This window comes from Xenopus laevis, chromosome 8L (assembly GCF_017654675.1).
Source record: "Xenopus laevis strain J_2021 chromosome 8L, Xenopus_laevis_v10.1, whole genome shotgun sequence".
Classification (NCBI taxonomy): Eukaryota; Metazoa; Chordata; class Amphibia; order Anura; family Pipidae; genus Xenopus; species Xenopus laevis.
The window spans coordinates 42,616,179-42,644,030 of record NC_054385.1 but is presented as its reverse complement, the minus strand read 5'-3'; the positions used below and the strand labels follow the sequence as shown (position 1 = coordinate 42,644,030).

The window sequence follows — 27,852 nt, the reverse complement described above, 5'->3', positions numbered from 1 at the left end:
ACAGCAGTGACAATAGAAACCTTGCAGAGGGTTACTGAAGTGTACATTCATGTGACAGTTACTAGGCCATTTGGTCACGCAGAAGAGGTTATGAATAATGAAATAAAGTAGGGATGCACCGAATCCAGGATTTGGTTCGGGATTCTGCCTTTTTCAGCAGGATTCAGGCGAATTCTTATGCGCGGCCGAACGTAATCCGAATTTACATATGCAAATTAGGGGCATGGAGGTAAATCTTGTGACTTTGTCACAAAACAAGAAAGTAAAAATATGCATATGCAAATTAGGATTCGGATTGGTATTCAGCTGAATCTTTCACGATGGATTCGAGGCTTCGGCCAAATCCAAAATAGTGGATTCGGTGAATCCCTAAAATATAGTGAGTAACCAGTCTGGGAACACAAGCTCCCTGTTGTACTCAGCAAGGCCCTGGTTTTCTTGCGACCCACATTGTGGCTGTTTCAGTGCAGCCCCCATCTAACTGATTGGTTAGTGGTTGGTTTACAGCCAGTCGCTAATGAGAGTGCCACTTTGATCCCAGTGCATTTTGTGGAGTGTATATTTTTACGTTAAATACCAATGTTAGAAATGTACATAAAAGGTTATATATAAAATACAAATTTACAATGTAACATTACTATAGCTGACACACCACGTAGTCTACCTGTATATAAAACGAGTCCAACAGATATGCCCTTTAAAGAATTTAAAATTTTGATCTTAATTCTTGCCCATGTATTTTCGGAGATGCTTATTGGCCAGGAGAGAGAATGCCTTGTAAGCACTTAACCCCCGGTCTGTAAAGATCTAAATGGCAAACACTGGTCATTAGATCTGTTAGAAACCACTAAGGAAAACCAGTATGGGTTCACTAGGATAACTGGTGAGTTAGTGAGCCATAACTTCTGCCGATAATCCACCAGTTTTTTTGCTTTAGGCTAGCTGCCTTATTCTCTTAAGAGGTATAAGAAATTCCAGCTATTAGGGAGGGCACTGAGCACTTTCCAGTAAGGTCACTTATGTTATACACAAGTCTGTCACACTGGAATAAGAAATGTTAGACCCTTTCTTTAAAGCCAGAGACAGTTTATGGCAGCGACGAGTGACAAGTCTGAGCCCTCATATTTGGCTTCCTGATATTCCCCTTCAGTCCACTTTCTTCCCAGGCAATGGAAACAGATCCATGAAGAATTTCCATCTTGGAAGACCACAAGAAAACAAGAAGACAATGAGCTTCCCGTGGATCAGAGTCATGAGGGTTTGATGCCCTGATGCCCAGATTCGATACCATGGCCCATAGAAGGGGTCGGATATGGCGGGGCACAGCATGTTGTTTAGATTTACTTCAGTCACCTGGGAAAGTAAAAGAAATGATGAGCTAATGAAGTAAATGGACTAGTACAGGTTAACAATCGGGAACAGAGGGGAATCCTACAGTCTCTTCATTAAATGTACATTAAACTTTGGTTTTCCGCAAGTAGATCTTATTAAAATCAGTTAAGATGGGGCACAGAGCAGATCGGTTTCTCTCAGGCTTAGAAAAATTATGGAGGCTGAAAGCAGCGGAGCCTAAGCTTTGTCTGACCTTGCCCTAATTGTAAAGATACATCTGATGTCTTCATATCTTTCTCATCACAAAGTCAATAATACCCCAATTGCTGGTGTATCCCGGGGGGGGGGGGTGCTAGGTAGGGAAGTGTTGCTAATAGAGGTGTGTCTAGATGCAGATATGCTTGTGCCTGAATAAAGCCAGTTAAAAGGATTCGGTCATGATTTTTATGGTGTACTTTTTATTTCTAAATTACACTGTTTGCACTGCAAATAATTCACTCTACAATATAAAATTTCCTCCCTGAACCAACAAGTGTATTTTTTTTAGTTGTAATATTGGTGTGTAGGCAGCCATCTCAGGGAATTTTGCCTGGTCATGTGCTTTCAGAAAAGCCAGTGCTGCACTATGGAACTGCTTTCAGACAGGCTATTGTTTCTCCTAGTAACCAAATGTGTCACAATGGGACCATGGATTTTACTATTGAGTGCTGTTCTTACCAGGGAGCTGTTATCTTGTGTTAGGGAGCTGCTATCTGGTTACCTCCCCATTGTTCTGTTGTTAGGCTGCTGGGGGGGGGGAAAGGGAGGGGTGATATCACTCCAACTTGCAGTAAAGAGTGACTGAAGTTTTCAGAGCACAAGTCACATGACTGGGGGCAGCTGGAAAACTGACTATATTAGATAGATAGATAGATAGATAGATAGATAGATAGATAGATAGATAGATAGATAGATAGATAGATAGATAGATAGATAGATAGATAGATAGCCCCATGTCAGATTTCAAAATTGAATATAAAAAAAAAAATCTGTTTGCTCTTTTGAAAAATGGATTTCAGTGCAAAATTCTGCTGGAGCAGCACTATTAACTGATGCGTTTTGAAAAAAAAAAAACTGTTTTGCTTAAAGGGATAAGGTCATGGGAAAACATAACTTGCTTTAAGGAGATGCAATTCACTTAAACACATTATGTAAATATGCACAAAGTGTTCCTTATTGAGCCATTTCAAAGGAAAAGCTGTCAAATCCTCATTTTTGCCTCTGCTGGATACTCACCAGGCCCAGGATCTGCAGCAAGCTGAAGTGGTAGAAAAACATGAGCCCAGTTGCCAGAATAGCCCACCAGAAATCACTCATGGGCTCCGGAGTGTACACCCCTAAAGAAAAGAAATGATGGTGTTACTTGCCATCTCCCCAGTCCCTGGCAGCCCAGAGAAAGGCCGAGCTATAGAACATGCGAGTACTAAGAATATGCATTCTACTGAGACAGACATTACTTGTTAATTTTCTGATTTTGTTCTACAACGGCACTGCCCTGAAATGAACATCAGATGGCGCTAGTGAATCACAAGTCCTCTTTTCTACATAGTTCACATTGAAAACATCATGCAGTAAAGATTATACAGAGCAGCCCTGACATTAATGGCCCTATATCCGGCTTTACCACATTTGAGAGTGGACTTTATATTATACATTCATCTACATAGCAGGAAACAGGCTAAGATTGGCAGATATGCAAATATCAGTCAGAGTGTTTCATTGTTTACGGTTGTTTACAGTGTACATTTCCTAATCTTCTTACTTTATATGACATTGCATGGACTGTAAATATGTGGCAAAATAAGGGCAAATTGTAGAAAACACAACTAGAAGTCTGAAGCCTATTTACTAAAGGGCAGAACCAAAAAAAGATTAAAAATGGCAAATTGGCAAAAAGTGAGAGAAAATAAACTTGGATTAAGAGACGGTACCTCCTTTTCGAAGCAGGTAGAAGGGCACCACATAGAGCATGACATGTTGGACATAGTACACCTCGACCTCAAATGGAAGCTGTCAGGAGAGAAACAAATCAGTGGTCAGAACAACCTGCATGTTTAAGTTCATTTGGTCAAACATATTCAGTAACTTAATACAGTAATAAGGATAATAGGTAGTTGTGTCTAGCTGTGTTACAGACACAAAGTCCCAGCATGCCAGCATTGTAGATTCTATTTTGCACTATGGGAAATATGCTTTGTTAGGCAATGTGTGGTGCTTGTTGTAGTCACTGTGGACCAAAGGAAAAGGATCAGCAAATCAGCTCAAAATCGGAGCCCAATCGGGCTGATCATACAGAGGGGCCTACAGGCCCGTTGTCGAATGGGGAAGATCAAACCTGCCTGATTGAGACCTGCCTGATTGATTGAGACCTGCCTGACTGAGACCTGCCTGATTGAGTTTCAGCAAAATATCTGCCGGGCAGGCCCATCTGTGGGCCCCATACATGGGCCAATAAGATGCAGACTCAATCTGGGAGGACTGAGTTGATAAAGTCACCTTTGCACTAGGTCACCAAATGGGCTGACCTCCACCCAGTGAGGCAGGTGGACTGATTTGACAGCTTGTCTCCAGGCTAATAATCGTATCACGGGGTGCAGAGCTGACTGGAGAGGAGTGCATTCTGCCAGGCACACTGAATATAAGCCTCCCTTTTGCCCACTTGTATTAAAGTAGAACTAAAGTTAAAGTAGAACTAAAGCTAGTAGCTAGAAATATTGTACATTATGTTTTGGGATTCTGTACCAGCCCAAGGCAACCACAGCCCTTTAGCAGTAAAGATCTGTGTCTCCAAAGATGCCCCAGTAGCTCCCCATCTTCTTTTCTGCTGATTCACTGCACATGCTCTGTGTTACTGTCACTTACTGAGCTTAGGGACCCACTCACAATATACACTACACATAGAATAGAAAATGTCACAATATAAGGCTGATTAGTCATTAATAAAGACAATTACTACATGGCAGCTCAGAAACCAGTGCAACTAGCATCAGAATTTAATAATCCACTTTGTAGCATCAGTTTATATTAGAGGCCAACCACATTTTCTGCTTGATAATTTGCGACGACCCCTAAGCTTAGCTTCTCAATAGCTGCTCAGAATTCACAAAGCATGAGTATCACAGACACTTTCCAAGATGGTGACCCTATGTGATAAGTTTGAATTTGTGGATCATTGCTGCTATTGACAAGCTGAGACTTTAGGTTGGTGCAATAAGTTCAGTATATAAAATGACATTTTTAGCCATATTCAGGGTTTTAGGGTTTAGTTCTGCTTTAAATTAACCCCGTATATTTATACCAACTAGGAGCAACGGAGCATGTATGTAAGGGATACTTGCTACCACTTGCCTTGCACATGGCGAAGGAGAGCTGCTGTGCCTCAATGCAAGAAACTTTTTACCTGTATCAACAGCTATGTAATGATCCTTGCAATCCTGCCTTATCAACAAGGTGTTCAAGCCTATGGAATGCATATTAGTTATGTGAAGCAGCTATACATTTACAGCCAGGCACCATATCATGTTCTGGAATATGCTGAAGTAGGCACAAGTAGGGCCATAAAAACCTATCTGTGCGTAAAACTCTCTTTTCCCTGCTACCCAAAAAAAGAATACTCCTCAATTGTCTCTAAATGAAAATGATTGCAATGATTACTCAGCAAGTCCAGTTGTTTTATAATTACTTATACTAGATATACCATGACCTGGATGAATGAAAAACTTCAGTCATATTGCTCAGACGAAATAGTTGTATGAATTATAATGGTGCTCAGTGAAGCAGAAAGCAAATGAACATTTAAAAGGCATATAAAGGCAAAACAATAAAATCCCATTTTTACTTTCTTTAAAGAAAAAGAAACCCATCTCCAATATAATTTAAAAAATGTGTACCATTTTATAAGAAACCTGACTGTATGCAGTGAAATTCTCCCTTCATTTACTGGTGTGGATAGGAATTGTCGGTCCCTAACTGCTATGCAGGGAAACAATCATACTGGTGAACAGCAGGGGGAGCCCCCCCCTTACTTCCCAGCCATGCAGAACTCAAGCAGCTTTATTTGTTTCCCTGTAGAGCAGTCGGCGACTTTGTAGAGATTTACATTTTGCCTTTACATCCCCTTTACGGTTTCCAACTCCAGCTGCAGGGGCAAAGATCATGGAGCCAGATTTAAACAGATAAACTGGGATTCTATTTGGAGGATTATTTTGCTGCAGCCACTGGTTCTGCAGAGTTGGAGAAAGTTTGTATTAAACTATACAAAAACTATAAAATCCACATTGGATTACATGACAACACAGGACCCAGTGCAGTCTGTATATTCTGATTATTAATCAGTCTTGCTGTATCAGCTTCTGGCAGACATTATTTGACTGTTTTTATTATTTAGGACGATCCCTAAGCAGCCCAGACCCCACTGATCATGTGCACAGTCTTGGTCTTGCAAAGATGTTTAACAAAGTTTACAAGATGGTGACCCCTTGTAGCCAACTTTTGTTTGATTAAAAAAACAGTAACCTCAAAAAATAAGTGTTTTAAAGTAATGAAAATATAATGCAGTGTTGCCCTGCACTGGTAAAACTGGTGTATTTGCTTAAGAAACACTACTATTGTTTATATAAATAAGCTGCTGTTTAGCCATGGGGGCAGTCGTTCAAAGGAGAAAAGGCTCAGGTTCCACAGCAGATAGCAAATAAGCTGTCTGTCTGTCTAATGGTGTTATCCGTTATCCATTAGTTATCCTGTGCCATATAGCCATTTTTTAATTTCCGCCATTGCTCCAAAGCAGCTTGTTAATATGAACTATAGTAGTGTTTCTGAAGCAAGCATCAGTTTTACCAGTGCAGGGCAACGCTACATGATATCTTCATTACTTTAAAGCACTTTCATTTTTTGGTGTTACTGTTCCTTTAAGCTTGTGGTGCAGTAAGTTCTTGTTTATGTTTAGTATACAAACTGCACCATTTCTAGCCTTATTCTATTTTATTTCTATTGATTCTATTTTAGACTTTACTTCCCCTTTAAAGCTAAAGAAGAAAACGCACAGGGAATGGGGGAGATCTGTCGATTGGTCGGACAGGTTATAAAATATAGACATTTTTTCATACTCACCGTAATTTCTATTTCCAAGTCACTTCCATGGCAGCATTCACCAACATGGGTTAATCCCGCCTATCAGGTCACTGGACAGGAAAGTGTTAACGATCGGTTTAAATACCTTGCTCCTCCCAGCAATACTCGTCTAGTAACAAGCTCCAGAAGAAGGGAGGGAAGTTGGTGAATGCTGCCATGGAAGTGACTTGGAAATAGAAATTACGGTGAGTATGAAAAAACATGGGATTTCCCCAAGCTTTAAGAAGGGAGGGACCACTATTGATCAACAAAAAAAAACTTTTATTTAGAATGAACAACAGATTGCAAAATCATTCTTCCAAACTTTGCATCTTGAGACAACATCACATTCAGTCTATAATGACGAATGAAGGTACAGGAAGACGTCCACCTAGCAGCCTTACAGATGAGGTCTGGCGGGGCCTTGGCTTCCGCCGCCCAGGAAGTAGCCATGGCTCTTGTAGAATGAGCCCTCAGGTCCTTAGGAATCTCATTGCCTGTCAACCGATAAGCTAGAGCAATGCAGGAGACAATCCAGCGGCCAATCGTAGACTTAGCTGGCGCCAAACCCTTTCTAGGGCCCCTCGGAATCAGGAATAACCTGTCAGATTTTCGCCAATCCTTCGTTCGCGTCAGATAATGCGAAACGGCCCTCACCAGGTCCAAAGTATGCCATTCTCGCTCCTTGTCAGACTTTGGAGAAGGGCAGAAGGAAGGTAGTGTAACTTCCAAATCGGCATGAAATTGAGAGATTACTTTTGGAAGAAACTCGAAAGATGGTCTCATAATCACTTTGTCCGGATAGACAACTGTGTCTGGCTCTTTTGCTGACAAAGCAGAAATCTCTCCAACCCTGCAAGCTGAGGTAATAGCGACCAGGAACAGGACTTTCAACGTCGCATGCCAGTCCGAGGCCTCCCGCAAAGGCTCAAAAGGTGAAGACATTACGGCTCGTAAGACGATCGTAAGGTCCCAAGGTGGAACTCTGGATTTCTTGAAAGGGCACACTCTTCTCATTGCGTTGAAGAACCGGTTAACCAGAGGCTCCTCCGCCCAGGAATGGCCACACAACGCAGATAATGCGGAAACTTGACCTTGCAGAGTGCTTGTGCTAAGTTTCCTCTGGAAACCCACAAACAGGAACTGAACCACCTGTTGGACAGTAGGATCTTTTGGGTCAAACTTGTGTTGTACTGCAAATTCTGCGAAGCACTTCCAGACCCTGTAATATTGAGCCGAGGTAGAAGCCCTCCGAGCCTTCAATAAGAAATTCACCAGATCGTCCTGGAAACCATATTCTGCTAGCCTCTGCCTTTCAATTTCCATGCCGTCAGTGACAGGGAATCCACTCCCTCGTAGACCACTGGGCCCTGGGACAACAAATCCGGCTGAAGAGGCAGTCTCAGAGGTGGCTCTACTGCCAAACTCTGCAGGAGCGGAAACCAAGGGCGTCTCGGCCAATACGGAATTATGGCTATGACTAAGGCTTTTTCGGCATCCACCTTTTTCAACACCCTCCAAATCATTGGAAAGGGCGGAAAGACATAACCAAATATCCTGCTCCAATCCTGGAGGAGTGCATCCACTGCTTCTGCCAGAGGACATGGTGCCCTGGAAAAGAACCTGCTGCACTTGTGATTTTTGTCTGTGGCCATAAGATCGATTTCTGGCCTTCCGAACCTTTGTACTATGCCTTGAAAGGTTAGCAGACATAAACTCCTTCCTCTGAGAGTTCAGAATGTGCCTCCCCAGGAGAATACAATTCCTCATCTGACAAATCCGATAGAGACTCATATGGCAAATCTCTGACCCTCTTAGCTTTCCTCTGTACCCCAGAGGTAGAAGCAGTAGCCTCTTGCATGCCTTGAACCACAGCTTGCTTGATGATGGAGACCAGAGCATCCAATTGTGGGGCTCCTGAAGGCTGAGGGTCTGCAGACGCTACTGGGTCCGTAGCTGAAGCCGCTTTCCTTGAAAGAGTAGGCTCCCCTTTCTGCAATTCAGTTGACACATGTAGGCTGAAATGGAAAAGACAACCATCAGCCACTAATTATCGTTCTCTCTCATTACATCCATATAACCACAGCCAGCTTACCTAGGGACCTTTGGGCTGAGATCCTTTTCCAGAGCCAGGCTGATCCATAGTAACAATCTGTAGCCGAGTGAACAAACACTCCCCAACTTCCAGCGAAGTGTACTATCATATCCAGCCAAAACGCCAGCCTTGCACATACTGCCAGCGTTTCTTATTGCGTCACTTCCTGACGCCGTTTTCCCGCGCGTCACCTCCTGGCGCGCGTCCTTCGCGTGCGCCAATCCCGGCGCGTGTCCACTTCCGGACGCGCGTCCCCTTTGGGCGCGCGTCTTCCGCGTGCGTCACTCCGTTCGTCAATTCAGACGCGCGTCTTCCACGCACTTCCGCGTCCGAACTCGACGCGCGTCCGCATTGGCGCGTGTGTTCTCCACATGGAACAAACAATTTACAGAGAGAGAGAGAGAGAGAGAGAGAGAGAGAGAGAGAGAGAGAGAGAGAGAGAGAGAGAGAGAGAGAGAGAGAGAGAGAGAGAGAGAGAGAGAGAGAGAGAGAGAGAGAGAGAGAGAGAGAGAGAGAGAGAGAGAGAGAGAGAGAGACCCACTCTGGTATGGTAAGCTTTTTAGCAGCCTTTAGCAATCTGTAACAGCCTGTAACAGCTTGTAGCAGCCTGTCGTGACCTGGACAGGAAAAAAGACGAGTATTGCTGGGAGGAGCAAGGTATTTAAACCGATCGTTAACACTTTCCTGTCCAGTGACCTGATAGGCGGAATTAACCCATGTTGGTGAATTGTCTGCCATGGGTGACTTGGGAAATTCCTGTCGGCTGCGGGTAATATCTCTGCGTGTATTGCCGATTGTACGATTTTCAGAGGGAGACTAGCTTTAACTATTGTACGATTGCGGTCAGGGGCAGAACATCGCCTGATCTGATCTTACAACTTTATATTTGATCTGAATGGTAAGACTTTGATCTTTATGGTTAGTGGCAGGTCGGGAGATGGGAAAGTCCGATTGTACCAATCTTTGCATCTGTGCCCAGCTTAAGAGAAGTAATTGTAGGGATCTTCACAAAACAAATCATTTTAATGTATTAAGTTGGTGCCATCACCTTAATAACAAGTGAATGAAAAAAACTTGAGCCAGAGCAAATCACTTACCAGTCTAGTGTTTAGCACAGGGAACACCAAAGCAAGAAGGGCCCCATTTAACATGTGCATCTGAAGCCTACAATACACAAAAGAAAATAAATTAAACAATATTCACAAAATAGATTTTCATTGCTACAACAATACGCCTTTGAAAGTGCTATGCTTTTTCAGCTATTGTTTACCATTCCCTGGACTTTGCCCATTTGTGACATACTGCACAATCACTTTCAGGTTCAACAAACTGGAATGCACCCACAACCCTGCCTGAAGCTATCACATAACTACATGACTCAGCCAGGAAAATATATCAAACAGGGAAATGATTTGCATCCCTTTGCATGGAATGAACACGGACTATGCTTGATGACAACACAATCTCAGCATACCCAGCTGTTGCTTCCCATAACTCCACTTGATATATTACCATATTATTATAAATCTGCAAGCCCGTCAAGACAAACCTTGCAAATTAAAAGGCAGCAGTGTTTTTTAAAGGGATTCTGTTATGATTTTTATGATATTTTTATTTCAAAATATTGTTTACACTACAAATAATTCACTCTACAATATAAAACTTCATACCTGAACCAGCAAAGTGTATTTTTTTAATTGTAATAGTGGTGTGTAGGCAGCCATCTCAGGTCATTTTGCCTGATTATGTGCTTTCAGAAAGAGCCAGCACTTTAGGATGGAACTGCTTTCTGGCAGACTGTTGTTTCTCCTACTCAATGTAACTGAATGTGTCTCAGTGGGACCTGGATTTTACTATTGAGTGCTTTTCAGCACTTTTTTTATCTTGTGTCAGGGAGCTGCTATCTAGTTACCTTCCCAATGTTCTGTTAGGCTGCTGGGGGGGGGGGGAAAGGGAGGGGGAGATATCACTCCAACTTGCAGTACAGCAGTAAGGAGTGACCAGAGCACAAGTCACATGACTGGGGCAGCTGAGAAATTGACAATATGACTAGTGCCATGCCAGATTTCAAAATGAAATGTAAAAAAAAAATGTTTGCTCTTTTAAGAAACAGATTTCAGTGCAGAATTCTACTGGAGCATCAACTGACGCAAAGCTGCTGGCGTTCTGCATGGTTGGGAAGTAAGGCGGGGGCTCCCCCTACTGTACATTAAAGTGTGATTGTTTCCCTGCTCAGCAGTTAGGGACCATCTGACAATTCCTATCCACAGCAGTAAATGAAGGGAGAATTTCACTGCATACAGTCAGGTACACATTTTTTAATTAAAGTATATTGGAGATAGGTTTCTTTTTCATTAAAGAAAGTAAAAATGGGATTTTATTTTGTTGCCTTTACATGCCCTTTAAGTGTGTTCTTGCTTCCCCTTACCAGAACATCCCACTACCCCATCTGGCCCAGCGTGAAGGAGTAACTTGAAGTTGCAACAGCTGAATGCGGCTTTAGTGGCAAGTGCATTAGGATGAAAGTTTATTTATGGAGGGTCAAAAAAACCCAGCAGGCTAGGGCAATCACATAACTACTCCCTTTCTTTGCTCTGAAGTCCAACATAACAGTTACGGGTAACTGCATTTTTTAGTAGCTTTATGCACAAATGGGGGAATATAATAAAAGTCGGTAAAGGAAAAAATATTCGCACTGCGAAAAGTTATGCCTCTGTGCAAACAAATTTGCCTTTGTGCGAATTTAATATAGCTTTTGCGAACCCGGAAACTGTTTAGCGACCACTTACAACAGTGGAAGACCGTTTGCGCCAATGCGCAGTAAATCTAATAAAACTTCTTAATGAAAAAGTCGTTATGTTTGCGCCAAAAGTTTAAGACACCTTCAAGCACTTCTTAAGAGTGCGCAATTAAAATTTGCAATGCAATAACAGTTTAAGGAACAATATTACATTGCGAGATTGATTTTTTCCTTTTCGACTTTAATTACATTCCCCCCAAAATGTCTTATAGTCCTTAAAAGGGTGGTTCACCTTTAAGTTAACTTGGCCTTCATTTATTTATTTATTTATTTTTTTAAATGATTTGCTTCTGACTCTTTCCAGCTTTCAAATTTGCTTAGTGGTGCGCACAACTTTCCCTTATTTGCTATATTCCTCTTTGAACAGGTCAGTATCACTTTAACAGTTATGTAGCATGAGACACTTCAGTGCTGTAAGTAAGGGTAAGGGTAAATTGTGTTGGTAAAAAACATATACACCAGTTCCTACTGAAAAGAATGGGTTACATCATGCCTACAGCAGACACTGACAAAACAAATGTCTTCAGGCAGCTAGCCTGTCACCACCAGCATCTGCTAGAAGCCAAGTGTTTCTCATTGTTTTCGGGTAGGAAGTTGTGATGATTAAGGGCCTTTTGATAAACCTAGCACATACTGATACCAATCCAGTCTTTAAAAACAAGTGGATTTATGTATTCACAATTAAATACTTTTCACCAATTTTTTTTTTTTGAGGGGGCACATAAACATAGATTATTCATTTATCTTCTCTGGATGCAGGGCATAAAAGCCACACAATCATCCTCCATCCCCCATATCTCAGACCTTGGGCCCTGCCTCCCTCAGGTTTTTAATGCTCCAAGAGAACGAGTGTATTTTTCTTATATTTGCCATTACTCCGATTTTCAGCACATTGAGACTGCGGACTGTCAACTTGCTCATGGGAGGGCCTTTGTTGAAGAGGAACCGCAGTGCCGATAGAGGCATTAATAGGGCCACAATCCACTCACTGTACCCCCAAATCATTAATTTCCCTCAATGACTTAATTTATTCTTTAGAAAGGTGACAGATTTGCTTAATGCAGCAATAAGAGAAGATGTTTCCAAATACTTTTTTACAGGTGTAACTTGCATGTCTTACCCTACATCTTTTTTTTTAATTTAAATAAAATTGACTTACCTGAATATAATAGTGGCCAACTTACAAGGTGGGCAGGCCAGGAGAAAAATCTGCAAAAGGAGAAGAAATTTTTTTTATTAAGGTTCGAGTTGTGTTTTCCAGGTTATTTTAGAGTCAAAAATAGATTTTTTTGAGATTTATTATACACCGACTCGAAAATACTAAAAACCTGTTGAGGTCATGTAGAAGTCAATAGCAGAGGTCCCATGTACCATTGGAAGCTGTTAATAGCCTTCATGATGTTTGAGGTTTTTTTTGTTTGTTTTTTGCCAAAAACTATCAATTTGAGTTTCTGGGTCATTAACCCCAAACTTGCTGATTCAAGTTTTTTCCATTCTAGTTCAGACATCAGAAACCATTCCAGTTGTGAGTTTATTTTAGGCATATAAACAACTCTAAAATTCAACTTTTGATAAATAACCCCCTTCATGTCCTACTGTAATTCTCAAGGCTATTAGAATTCAATAAGGAGCTCCATGACGATATAAAAGCCCTGGCACAAATACCAGCACCTTCACTGCAGAAATTCCTGCAACTGGTTCATGTCTCCTACTTCCTCATAAGTTCCAGATAATCAACAATGCGGCTGTGAGGAAATACATTCTGCAAGATCAAGCGCAAGATCAAGCACATGATATGACTGCATATGATGTGCAGTTCATATTTTCAACTGGTTTTTCAGGTTAATGCTGCGTACACCAAACAGGACTTAAAATGCTTTAAAGGTTTCAAGGGAAACTTTCCATAATGTAAGTTACACACAAGTTAACTCGAATATATATACCTGTAGTTAAACATTTTACTATATACTTATAGTGTACAACACTAATGATAGTTCTGCTTTTTTGGTTCCTCCTGAGAAAGGAAGGAGGTTAATTTGTACAGGTTATTCTGTTGCAATGCTTGCCTCATATCCTATACTTTTAGAAGGCCCATACAGAAAAGTTCATATTGGAAACATGTTATAAGTTTGTTTGTTTTTTTATTAGGACACTTAACCATGTTTATATATTGTCTGTATTCAGTGTGCATATTTTTAAGCAGATGCTCTCAGATGTCAGTGACCTCTAGATATTTTAGTTCCACTTCTGTAAAAAGAAATATGACGAATATCTTTAAACTTGTAAAAATTAAAATCCATAATGTAAAAATATATATCAACATTATTTTTTATATAAGCTCAAAATCTAGTTTGGAAAGCACCATGTCTACTTTTATAGGGATTTGTGACTTGTATAGATCAAAAAAAGCCTACATTTTATATCCAGGCTTACTGGGTCAACAGTAGGTTGACCCAGTAAGCCTACTGTGGTCGCAAGGGCCAAACATGGAGTTACTTCAGTTTCCCCATTTGCCCTGTTGAACGATAAAACCAAAGATTTCTTTTAGTTAAAACATCAGGAAAAAGTAATTTCACAAGCTCCATAAATTGAGCTCATGCTGAATATGGGAAAATATTGGACATTTCAAATAAACAATATGAAATTTATGTTTTTTTAACTATTGCGAAATATAAAGCCTAATCCATGACAAGATTTTTTTTTTCCACATTAAAACAGCTGAAATAGTGTCCTACCTTATATGCACTATTGTGCTGTGACAATTTATATTCCAGAGTGTCACAACATTCCCTTGCATTACAATCAACAGTAATTAATCTTTCAGATTTTCCTCTGCTTGTGACATGATATATTCATAACCAGCAGGGCATGCATGCATTACTAATTAAAAAGGCTTCCCTGGTAATATAAATGGCAGCATATTGCTTAGATATACTTTACATAGACAAACTGGTTTTAAGAAGAACTCACATTTTTTTTATTAAATACCAGTTTAAGAGAAAACAGTATATTCAAAGATGGAATGGAATGTATCGGTGCAAATAACTTAAAGGATCCATTTGTATCTGCAATCGACCAAGTCATCTCACTGCAGAATACAGATGAGCAAACCTGTGAATTATTACTCAAGTTGCCATGACAACCCTTCCAGTTTCATTCAGTGTGGAATGTTTTCCCAAGTTATGCCAACTACTTACAATACACAAACATAAGCCTGACATAGTAATCATTTTAGTAACCCTTTTATGGTTGTTGAGCAACAGTATAGAAGGCCTACAGATATTTTCCTGTTATTTGTGTGTTAAAAGGACAAGAAACACCTAAAACACAGGTGGGTTAGGCATAGCTTTAAAGGGGATCTATATTCAAAATCTATCATCTTTCTTAGGCTTTGGGGAATGATTCGAATTCCATTTGTAATTGCAATCCATTTTACCAGTTTTGATGCTCTAACAGCCGTTACCTTGCCTCTCAATGTATTCCCCCCCACAATCCACTCAGTTCACTTCATCATCATCATTTATTTATATATCGCCGACAAGATACGCAGTGCTTTACCTTAGTTATAACAAACGGGGAATAAATGGAGGATAACAAACAAGGGTTACAGAGTACAATAGGGTCCTACAAATTAGAGTTAACAAAGTAAACGTTAGGGTACAATTGAGACATTAGGATTTTAGAAACAATTTTGTGATGATTGATTAATGAAGGTACATTGAATAAGCTTCTTTAAACAGGTGGGTCTTTAAGGAGCGCTTGAAGGTTTGGAAAGAAGGAGAAAGTCTGACAGCTTGTGGCAGAGAGTTCCAGAGAAAAGCAGAATCCCGAGAGAAGTCTTGTAGACGAGAATGGGCAGAAGTGTTGAGAGGAGAAGATCAGAAGCAGAGCGAAGGTTGCGTGAAGGAGAGTATTTGGAGATCAGATGATGAAATATAGGGAGGGACTTCATTATTAAGGGCCTTGAAAGCGAGTGTTAGTAATTTGAATTCAATTCTAGAGGAAATTGGGAGCCAGTAAAGGGACATGCATATGGGAGCAGCTGATGTTGAGCAGTGAGATAAATGAACTGAGCGGATTTTGGGGGAATACATTGAGAAGCAAGGTAATGGCACTGCAATTACAAATAAAATTATAATCATTCGCCAAAGCCTAAGAAAGATTATAGATTTGACCATAGATCCCCTTTAAGAAGGGGTTGGATTGCTTTTTAGCAAGCGAAGGAATACAGGGTTATAGAAGATAGCTCATAGTACAAGTTGATCGACTGGTCCGATTGCTTTTTTGGAGTCAGGAAGGAATTTTGAAGAGGTTTCAGATTGGTTTTTTTTTTTGCCTTCCTCTGGATCAACTGGCAGTTAGGCAGGTTATATATAGACTTAAAAGGTTGAACTTGATGGACGTGTGTCTTTTTTCAACCTAACTTACTATGTCTAAAAGTCCCTCGATTTTCACTTTTATTCTTTTGCGAGTTTTTGAATGTTTTTTTTTTTTTTTGCTCTGCATATTGCGAAGAAGCGTTGATTAAACGGATTGCTAGGGTCCCACATACCCTAGAAATGAAGCCAAGGTTTAGCTTAGAACACTGGGGAATGGCAATATATCGGGCAACCTCTCAGTAATGTACATAGCTCGCCTTTTGCCAGTGTGTATTCTGAGTAGAAACTGCACCAGCCCTGGGTACTTCTTCTCGCTGACATTTACTATGTTATTACAATTTCAGCACTTGTGTTCATGTAGCAAAAATAGCAATACATTCCTTGATTCACACACATGCAGATTTCTGGCATAGAAACAAAATGGTTTGTGTTGTGAAGGAAACGGAAAGTCAAGTGACTAAATAAGGAAATCCACAAGCATAGCTCATGATGGGCATGGAGAGGACAGCATCACTGCCAAATAAACAGCATGATGATTGGCTGCAAATGAAAAACAATGCGTTGCAGGAAGGTAAAGCAGGTGCTGCAAAAGCTCAGATAATGCCATAATTAGTGTTTCCCACTGGTAATATTGCTTCAGCTCTTCAGGCAATTTATGTTCTCTAGCAAATATCCCCTCCCTAGCACAGCAAGCCTGATAAACATATTGCAGGCAAGGACACATGGGTACAGAGAATATGTTAGCAAGCAATTCCCTCTGGATATAATCAACTCTTTGTTTTACTGTAACATGTGCAGTACACCGCCGTTCCACTTCCAACCTTTAAAGAGGTTGTTCACCTTAACTTTTGTTATAGAATGGCTAATTCTAAGCAACTTTTCAATTAGCCTTTTTTATAGCTTAATTATTTGCCTTTTTCCAGTTTTAAAATGGAGGGGTCACTGACCGCTTCTAAGAACAAATGCTGTTAGGCAACACACATATTGTTATAGCTACGTTTTATGATTCATCTTTCTATTTAGGCCCTCTCCTATTCATATCGCAGTTTCTAATTCAATGCATGGTTGCTAGGGAAATTTGGACCCTAGCAACTGGATTGCTGAAAATGCAAACTGGAGGCATGCTGAATAAAAAGCCAAATAACTCAAAAACCACAAATAATAAAAATGAAAACCAATTGAAAATTGTCTCAGAATATCACTCTACATCATACTAAAAGATAAATTAAAGATGAACTTCCCCTTTAAGTGCTAAATTTAGAATCAACTGCACCCACATAAAATAAGAAAACATCTCAATGCTGCTAAGAAAGCCTCATGATAAATGAGAATTTACAGTGAAGCACAGCAGTAACTCTGGAAATCTATTTTCAGGACTGTCTGGGCTACATCACATCAGTAACATGCAGCTTCATCAGTGTTGTCAGCAACATTTAATGGACTCTACCATTTCTTCCACTAGGACGCCAGCAGGCAGGAAAGTTATGTAGGGTAAAGGTGCATAGATTTGGTTTTCAAACAGTTTGGGTGTATGCCAGGTGTCTTTGGGAAAAAGTCAGCTGTTATGTACAGTCCGGTTGTGCCTTGTTTGTAACCCTTGTTTGTTATGAAGAAAGCCATCTATTCAGCTTTAGAGCATGGCTTATTTATCAGTCAACTGCTTATAAGGCAGGCTAAAGGGAAAAACAAACAAATGCACAATGGGGCATTCTTTTTCTGCCATTTTAATAAAAGTAGCTTTGCTTAACAGGAGGACAGTTACGCCAGTCCCATGCAGACAGACTGGACACATCACATGACTTTGAAGCCCCCAGGTTTGAAGACAGATATACGGTCAGATTTAGTTGTCCGGCGACAAATCTCCTCTCCGGGGCCAGTAATTTCCCCGAACTGCCTTCCCTTCTGCTAGAATGAAAATCGCCAGCGGGTTGGCACTGGGAGCGATTCTTTTTTCGAAGTCGCCCGAACTTTCCGCGCGAGATGCAACACCGGCAATTTTCTAGCCGACGGGAAGATTAGTCGCCCCGAAGAAGAGATTTGTCGCAGTGTGTCTCTGCCCTAACGGTAAGGTCACATTGGGAGAATTAGTCGCCCAGCGACTAATCGCCTCTTCTTTGGGGGGCGACTAATGTCCCCGAACTGTTTCCGCCTGCTACAACGAGAAATCGCCTGCGACATCGCGCTTGTGTCGCTTCGTTTTCCGAAGTCGTCTGAAGTTTCCTCGTGAGGAAAACGAAGCACCGCAAGTGCCATGCCGCAGGCGGAAGACAGGGGAAGCAGTTCGGGGAGATTGTCGCCAGGCAACTAAATCTCCCCGAATCCACCAGTGTGACCTTACCCTTAAGGTGAAGACACACAGAGCTACTAGTAGCAGCGGCTTGTTACAGCTACAAAAATAGACAATGCTGATAATTTACGGATAACTGACTCTACACATGTTTTAGCAGAGGCAATTCTCAGCATTGTCTATGGCAGGGTATTTTCTGGCATTTTGTAGCTGTGACAACTAGCTGCTACTAGTAGCTGTGTGTGTGTGTGTCTTCACCTTCTTTTTTTTATTCAAAACCTTGCCTACTAATCTTTAGTTTGCCATACAAGCTGCAGCCAGGTTGAGAAGGTTAATGGGACCCCAATAAGATAACAGTTTAAAATTCCAATCTAGAAAGCAGCAAAACAAGAAGATAGGGGATTTTTGTTAAACACAAAAACATAAATGTGAAGGCCTTTGTACAAGTCTTAGAACACCAATATTACCATTCCATTAAAAGGTAAATTAAGATGATATGTTTTAAACAGAGCATAATGGACTGGTACAATAAGCAATGCAAGCGAGCAATGAAAAGGAACAGCTGCTATGTTGACACAGGACAGCTTTAGGGTTGAGGCCGACAGGCAGATTCAGGGAGATTTAGTCGCCTGGCAACTAATCGCCTCTTCTGCGGGGCGATAATCTCCCCGAACTGCCTTCCGTCTGCTTGAATGAATTGCCTGCGCTAATGCACTCGCGGCGCTTCGATTTCCGTAGTCGCCTGAAGCTTCCTCGTGAGGCAACTTCAGAAATCGAAGCGCTGTAAAGTATAAGAAGATATACCATATGGTCTATAGCTATATATGACTAAGAGCGGTTAACCCATTCTGTACACAATGTTTATCGGTCTTCATGTACAGAAAATCAATGATACATGATGTACAACAAATGATATTCTCCCAAGTTTGCATGTGAGAGATAGAGAGATAGAGAGATAGAGAGATAGAGAGATAGAGAGATAGATATATATATATATATAGATATAGATATATAGATATGCGTAGATACCGTATATACTCGAGTATAAGCCGTCCCGAGTATAAGCCGAGGTACCTAATTTTACCTCCAAAAACTGGGAAAGCTTATTGACTCGAATATAAGCCTAGGGTGAGAAATGCAGCAGCTTCTGGTAAGTTTCAATCAAAAAATTGAGGGGTTCTGCTCCCATTGGAGGTGCCAGCGTCTCGTTTTTGGATGCTGGTGACTATTCTTGGACGCCGGCGAATATTCTTGGAGACTATTCTTGGACGCCGGCAACCGTTTTTGTGCTTGACCCGAGTATAAGCCGAGGTAGAGTTTTTCAGCATATTTTGGGGGCTGAAAAACTCGGCTTATACTCAAGTATATACGGTATGTGGTTGATGGAATAAAGATCTTATGTATTTTTTATGAAAATTTAGCAGTGAGTGCTTTCTTCCTGTGAACTGTAAATACATTGGGGAGCACCCGGCATTTACTACATCGATTGGTGTGTGCAGATGGAGATATATATATTTTTTATATTCTATAAAACCAGTGCGGTTTACTTGATTAACACAATAATCTGTGTTAATACTGGCACTATACACAAGCATTCTGATATACGGTAAGCAGAAGTATATTGATGGGAACATTGGCAATGATGCCAGATCAAACTCCTGAGCTGTTAGGCTATACCCCCTTTTGGAACCTTGTTGGGGGGGGGGGGGTAATAAAACAGAATAAGAAGGCGGTTTTCAAAAATAAGTTGTGGCCAGCCGGTCTGAATGGAAAATGAATCATTGGAATAAAGGAACATGTAAAATATATGTTTATAAATGGTGCTTAGTAATGTAGCCTGCACCAAATGATTTATTGAAACTTGGGCATTAAAAATATTGTACCCTTAAAATATGATAATATTGCCTTCAAGTTCTATTACTTGAATACAAGCACTCAGACTGTAGCTTTGTCCCTGTATACAATACAGAATTCCTTGGCGACTCCAAATTGCCATATATTTTAAATAGGGGGGTACATGAATGTTTATATACACTAACTTCTTAATGTTTTAATTAGTCAAATGTTGTTGGAAAATGAAAAACAGTGCATTCATGTGATAAAACATTTCATATAGTAAAGTGCCGAACAAGACACAATTAGGGCGTAACACACGTGTGCACATAAATAAAGTTATGTTTATATTGCATTGCATGTATTCATGGTATTTCCCCTTTAAAATTGCTGGCTTACATACAACTGTAGGGGAAATTCCCATATATCAGAGCCTTCTAAATACATGGTCTCCAAATAGTTGCACACCTTTTTGCATACCACTCTCCAGTTTCACACTTTAAAATGGTTGGAGCGTATGTAGCTAAAAAAAATATCTATAGATTCCAAGCTACAATGGCAATGATATTACATTGCTTTTCTAAAGTTACTGATACATCTGGCGTTGTCTCTACCGATGGAGAAAGCAATGAATTATTTCCCACCCTCACGGATTACCCACATGTATTTTACCTTTTGTTCAGTGTGTGCACCAGATTCTTGAAGGGAAAAATAAATTGATTTTATGCAGTACTTTTCACAAAATATCAAAATATCTTTTAGTGTTTTTAATAAAACAGAATGTGCAAACCTTGCCAGAGCTCATTAGCTCTCAGCCAAATTCCTACACAGCGGCAGTGGAGCAGAATAGAGGCGACAGCCAAAGCACTGACTGTCAGAGGGCTTGGTACATGTTTCCATAGAGACCAGAGCAAGGCCTTCACATAAGGAATAAAGATGCAGAGAGCTCTTGGGCAGATGGTTTCCGATTAAAGATTTTTTTTCACATGCTCACAGAAATAACATTTTGTGCCTAAAAATACTCTTTCATTTTGTAATTCATTTAAGGCTGTGAAGAATAAGAGCTGCCAGAGAATAATAAGATGAGCTGGAAATAAATGATTGCTTGCTAGCACCGACATGTGAAACAATGTACAAGGGCCTAATAATAGCAGTACCTATTGCTTGTAAGAGAACTTTATTTCTGGATTAGGAGGGTTACAAGCAAGCTTGGTATATGAACAAATGCTAGACAGCTTGCCTGCCAAGACCCTCGGTAGTCTACATTTCTAGTATGCTGTTAACCAGTGCAGCTTATCCTGTAGGACAGTGCTGTCCAACTGCCCCCCTTGTGACGCCCCCCACATGAAAGTCTGCCTGCTGTGACTGCTTACCTTGTGTGAATTTAAAAGGTATCAGTACTGAGATGAACTGGCCCCTGCAATATCAGGAATACTGTGGTCCACCAACTAGATACTAATAAAATAATGTTACAAGCAGAAGGGTGATGCAATGGTAGCTTACCTTGTGTGAATTTAAAAGGTATCAGTACTGAGATGAACTGGCCCCTGCAATATCAGGAATACTGTGGTCCACCAACTAGATACTAATAAAATAATGTTACAAGCAGAAGGGTGATGCAATGGTAGCACTGGTGTCCTTGGCCCAATTTCAACTAGATCACTAAATGTATGAAGTCTGTATGTTTACCCTGTGCCTGCGTTAGTCTCCACTGGGTACTTGGATTTACTCAATCTCAGGCTTTAAGCAGCTTCCCAATAATGATCAAGAATAAGGAAAACTTCATTTTTATCTTAAATATTTTTTTTTTTTTTAAAGTGCTTATATACCTTGCAAGAACCAGGAAATCCTGCACCGACCCTGTTCATTGAACTCATGTTGAACAAGGGGGTGTCTTGCCCCTTTAACAAGTTCTGCTAGGTAGATGCTGTACATGACAGGCTTCCACAAGCAAATATGAAAGGCATTAAAATGACATGCATGCCCTACTTTTCATAGTCTCATTATCACTCTGTCTGCATGTGCACTGGAGGCCCATCTGCCGCTTGAACGTATAACGGAGCGGCTGACTACTATTAATATACATTAATAACACAAGAGAACACTGGGTAAAAAAAACAAACAAAAGGGACTCAGGTGCTTGAGGCCTATAATTTCCTCTACACATTTTTTTGTGCAATAAATTTAAAGATTTCAGGTGCAAGTTATATAAGAAGGCTGCAGGCAATAACTGTGATACAAAAATGCATGAAGTGTGACGAAAACAGAAGCAAGTCGAGTGGTTAAATCTTTCAGCTGCAGTGGTTCACAAATAACTGATAATGGAGAGTCTATCTAAAACATGTCATCTATTATCTTTTACAGCATCCCTCCAGCCCTGATAGGGCTACACATTCAACATACACTTATTATTATCATTATAGATTATTTTTAAAGAACTGACAGAATAAGAATCTCCTCTGAGAAGAAAAGTTGCTTCTGTGAAAAGCAATGCACAGCAATAGATCAATTAACATTTCTGTCACATAATAGTGCTGTGAGTATGTCAGTAATAGTGCATATAAGCCACGTCACTTCACAGTGTCAGTAGTGGAAAGAGACACGCAGGAAACAAAGAAAATGTCATAAATGAGTGAGGCACCTTTGTTCAACAGAAAGGTTGGTGCTTAAAATCATTTTACAGTTACAGTGGGAGTTAAGAGTTGCAACCAAGCCACCATGGTTTTGTATGGTACTAGAAAATGTCATTCTACTCAGCTTTCCAATATACAGGTCTATATATCTATATCTATCTATCTATCTATCTCTATCTATCTCTATCTATCTCTATCTATCTCTATCTATCTCTATCTATCTCTATCTATCTCTATCTATCTCTATCTATCTCTATCTATCTCTATCTATCTCAGTGAAAAAACAGCGTTCAACGGACATTGATTACAGGTAATGCTAAAATGCACATAAAATATAAAACAAGTTAGGGACCGCCATTCGGGGTTTACCTTGACGTGGTATGGTGGCTTATCAATTTTATGATCATAACTTTGTAACAAAATAACCCCTGTTTTGGGTACATATGCAATAGCATTTATTATACTTATATATATACTTTAAAGCCTTTAGAGTGCTCCCACAACCCCCCTGTTTTGATATTGTATATTTAGCCAGGAGCTGTGGCATAGCTTCAGTGGTTGTAGCACCCCATACCCCCCCCCCTTTAAACTAGTGGTGATCCTATGCTTTTAAAATTGGGCGTTTGTTTTGGGAATATCTCTCCTTTAAAAGCCTGATTGCTGGCTGGGGAGGATTTAGCCCTCAGTGAAAAAACAGCGTTCAACGGACATTGATTACAGGTAATGCTAAAATGCACATAAAATATAAAACAAGTTAGGGACCGCCATTCGGGGTTTACCTTGACGTGGTATGGTGGCTTATCAATTTTATGATCATAACTTTGTAACAAAATAACCCCTGTTTTGGATACATATGCAATAGCATTTATTATACTTATATATATATACTTTAAAGCCTTTAGAGTGCTCCCACAACCCCCCCTGTTTTGATAGTGTGTGTGCATCTCTCTCTCTCTCTCTCTCTCTATATCTATATATCTATATTCTTATTATTTAAATCTGCCTGTATATTTTCTACACTCCTGGCTTGTGAAACAATGTTGCAAGCCGGTTGCTTAATGGACAAACGGACTTCTGTTACATTGTTTTAAGAGTTAGACCTAGAAAACAAAAAGGAACAGACACTGCCAGTGTCGGACTGGCCCGGCGGGACACCGGGAAAAAACCCGGTGGGCCCCGACCCTCATGGGCCCCCGCCGGGCCAGACCACCTCTCTCCATTCACATATCGGAAAGAAAAAACTGCGCCGCGCAGCCTGCGCATGCGCCGATGCGGCGAGTACAGCATCGTGCGTGCGCGCTGAGCGCGCCAGAATGCGTGCGCGCCGGCGCACTTCAAAGTAGGGGCCGGACGGGGAGGCCAGAGGGGGGCCCTAGACATCTGTCCCGGTGGGCCCCGGGCCCCCCAGTCCGACACTGGACACTGCAACTACATTTATATATATATATAATCGTGAAACCACTGGACATTTTTGATTAATGTATATTGGATTAAAATTACATGTTCTTTCATTGTCCAAAAAAAAAAAAACCACATGGAGGACCCCTATAACCGGCCTAGCTGGTATAAATGCTATCATCTGTGTATGTATTTTTAGCTATGGAAACCAGAGTGTGTACAACCCCTAGCTGTAGGCGCTTCAGTAAGTGCCTATAATTATGGTTCAGATATACAATACACAAAGGTAACAACGATTTCAGAATGGGAGGGGGGACAAAAATTCCAAATGCATTCCTTGTTTGTACACTGTACAAAATGGGTATTTTGAAATGATCTTGACAAGAGTTAACATCACCTTTCACAGCAAGAGCTGCCAAATAATCCAATTCAAACAGATTGATATCAGGTCAATGTGCACGTGTTTATACTTTCCTAAAGCAAGTCTGGCTGCAGCCTTCTGTACTTCTGACCTATTACATCATGGACTACTTTCTGACATCATGGATACATTTTGCCCCTAGTTATTGAACTTTACACCTTTCAGAGCTGTTGATGTTGTAATTAGATGGTGGACTTTATGGAGTAACCAATTTGATTCCAAAGTCTGACAGTGCTAGTGGATGACTATTTAAATTATCTTATTGGCTTGTAGATGGGTCAAGTATTATAACTGCTTGAGACACACGAGAGGTATAGATGAAACATCTGATGACCTAACTGCAAGAAATGATTGGCAGCAACAATGGTCAGACAATTTAGATAAAGGGTCCATATCGGTCAGCCATCTTGCTTTGTAAGTGGCCTGATTGCCTTGGGCACAGATTCTGCAAGTCAAAGCACCACAAAGTTGGTCACTCGTACCCACAAATTAAATATGTATGCCATATTAATGCCCCGCCTTCAATATTTTTCTAGAAATCTAGCCACAGTTAGTTAATTATGGTATTTAAACAAGAACCTCTCATTTTAAACGACTGCACTTATAGCACATATTATATGTATTATTAGCAATGGCCATATGACCATATAAAAATTGCTTCGTTTACTTAGTAAATTGGCCGTTATTTCCATATTTGTAAGAAACATTAAAATTACACCTCAAAACGAAGGAATTGTTGAGGGGCCGCTGTAAAATGACATAGACAGCCACTATTTATTTGGCTGGTGGCAGCTGGGCCTCAAAATACTAGGGCTTATATTTAATCCCAAAAACACGTCACTTGGACATAAAAGCCCTTAGTATGCTAGGGTGGGGAACACAGCATGCCTTTAAACTTTTAAAATATTTAACAACTGGACATTCCAAGACATCTTAAAATGGTCACAATATGGGTAAACGCCAAATAGCTAGCTGAAAATTGCAAGATTTGCCCATACAAGTATAGTCAAACTCAAAGGATCCAAAAGTCCAAATAAAGTTTTTCTAATGGAAGCTGAAAGGAGGGGTAGCATGTTACTTCTCAGGATCTGTCAATGCCTCACACAAGATATTGGGAAACACTAGGAGCTTGGAGTTTGTTTGTTCTGCCTTTTGGAGGCACCATTGATGTAGCACGTTTGGACAGCCTGGCCTTGTTACTACACGTATATATTCACTTTTAATTTAGTAACTAGAATATACAGGATAAAGGTGGCCATACACGGGCAGATAAAGCTGCTGATATCGGTCGTTTGGACCGATTTGACAGCTTATCTGCCCGTGTATGGGGGCTTCAGACGGGTCTTCCCGATCGATATCTGGCCACGATATCGATCGGGAAGGTTTGATTTTTAACTGACCGACTCGTCGGAGCACCTTGGCGCATCGTATACGCCTTACGGCCGAACGTTCGATTTGCCCCCGATATAGCCATGCCGTTAGTGGCATATCGGGGAAAGATCCGCTCGTTTGGCGATGTCACCAAACAAGCGGATCTTTGAGTCTATGGCCACCTTAACCGGATGTAGCAGTTCTTTAGTTTGCACTCTCTAGTGAAAGCCAGATTGTCTTATATTTGTGTGTTCCTCGGTCATCATACTAAATATAACTTATCCATGAATATGCAATCAGGTAGGCTGGGAGAATATAAAGAGTTAAGCTATCCCATAATTTGTTTCACTCCATCCAAAACCTGTTTTTTTGCACAGAGAAAAAAATAACTTTCCAATATACTTTGAACATTTTTACTAGTGTTTGTTTATGTTCTCTGGTTCTGATGTGAAGCAATGTAGCAAACAAGACTCTTTCTGGGCCTGTTAAAATCAGCTGGCTTCACTTATATTGTTTCAGGAACTATTGACAAAGGTGGTGCAGAGAATATTAACAGCCAGCTACTACTTTCAATACCGATTATAAAAAGGGTACCGGTTGTAAACCATTGAGAATTTTTCTGTATGTTGGAAAGTGGCAGAGAATGAATGATATTTTCTTTCATCTGGAAGAAAACAGTTTTCGGGTGGGACTGTTCGAAGTCAAGCATTTGCAAGTTCATATAGGCCCTAATGAATATGAATGAGGATTCAGTAGCAGCAGCCTTATTAATATGCATGCATACAGCAGAGGGAATGGAGACAGCAGCTTGTGCCAAAGGAGTATGGATGCCCAAGCTGAGCCCCTGTGGCTGCTGGGGGGGGGTAATAGAGGGATGTCATAATGGAATGGTAATAGAGAGGTGTAATAGAGGGATGGACATATAGAAGTGGTAATAGAGGGAGGGTAATATAGAGGTGGTAATAGAGAGGTGTAATAGAGGGAGGGTAATAGAGGGGTGGCAATGGAGGGGCTCATACTTGCCTGCAGCATAGTAACCACGTGGCAGGGATTGAGCAGGTAGATGACAGTCTTGGTGGCGAACTTGAATCCCACTTCCACGCCAAAGGTCAGGCACATGGCCACTAAGAGCAGGTTCTTGCCCAGGCTCTCGGAGCGCACAGAAGCAGCAGCGACAGTCGCACTGGGCTCCCACTCTCCGGCTCTGCCTCTCCTGATGTTCCTCAGAGACACCCCGATCTCCAGCAGAGACACGATCATCAGCACCGCGCTCTCCAGCAAGCGCTGCCCATGGGGAAGAAAAGAAGCGCACTCCGCCCCCCCATTGCCCGCTATGTTGGGGTCCACTCCTCCATAGAACCAGTCCGAGTAACGGGACATGCTGCCCTCCTCCCTCAGCACAGCCTCCAGTGCTCCGCTGCTGCCCTCCTGGCGGAACATCAAACGCACAGCTTGCACCGTCTGCTCCACTTACATCCCAGGGCGTTAATAATATGGCGGGTAAGCGAGGCGCAGAGCGTTAGCGCCGGGCGCGCAGGAGTGAATGAAAGTAATGTTAGAGGAGGACAGGAGCGTGCAGCTGTTCAAGCTCCAAGTACATCCGCACACACGAGCACCCAGCCAAGCGATGCCGCCTAAACACGGGCCATCAACTCGCTCCCCGTTGTTGCGCCCCTGTCTGTAGAATATCACACGGCGGCTACTGGCGTGAGCAGCTCCGCTTCCCAGTTTTGTAAAGTGTGGCACTGGAACAGGGCAGGGACTTGGCACCTCTTCAAAAGGAAGTAGCAGCGACGGGGATCTTACCAATACCCCCTGGCCTGGGAGTTTGCTTAGGTTCAGGCCTCCTTTTCCATCCAGTATAAATATATGCGAGGACCAGCACGTCTACCCCAACATCACCCCACCACAGAGCCCGAATCACAGAGCCGGAACGCACAGCTCTTCCTATTGGGCGAGACACTCGGCTAAGCCCCTCCCACTTCTGTGTCATCGCGCCATCTGGAACTTGTAGCTGAGTGCGTCAGTCTATTCCAATTGATATCTGGGGGTGAGCGGGAAGGGTTTGTTGACAGAGCGGATGTGCCCGAGTGTGTCATGTTGTCGCTGCTGAGTTTCCCTTATCTGCCCAACTCTTTATCGGCTTGCAGCCGCC

The 27,852-nt window shown here is 41.4% G+C and overlaps 1 protein-coding gene across 1 annotated transcript; it reads right to left on the bottom strand.

Moving 5' to 3' along the window:
* Positions 1-543: 543 nt before the first annotated feature.
* Positions 544-27,852, bottom strand: tmem164.L (transmembrane protein 164 L homeolog). The gene is made up of 6 exons (XM_018229851.2): positions 26,721-27,852; positions 12,535-12,584; positions 9,673-9,739; positions 3,303-3,381; positions 2,608-2,708; positions 544-1,353 (listed from the first exon to the last, which is right to left on the bottom strand). Exons 1-6 carry the CDS (start codon positions 27,135-27,137, stop codon positions 1,147-1,149), a joined length of 921 nt encoding a protein of 306 aa, XP_018085340.1. The 5' UTR covers positions 27,138-27,852; the 3' UTR covers positions 544-1,146.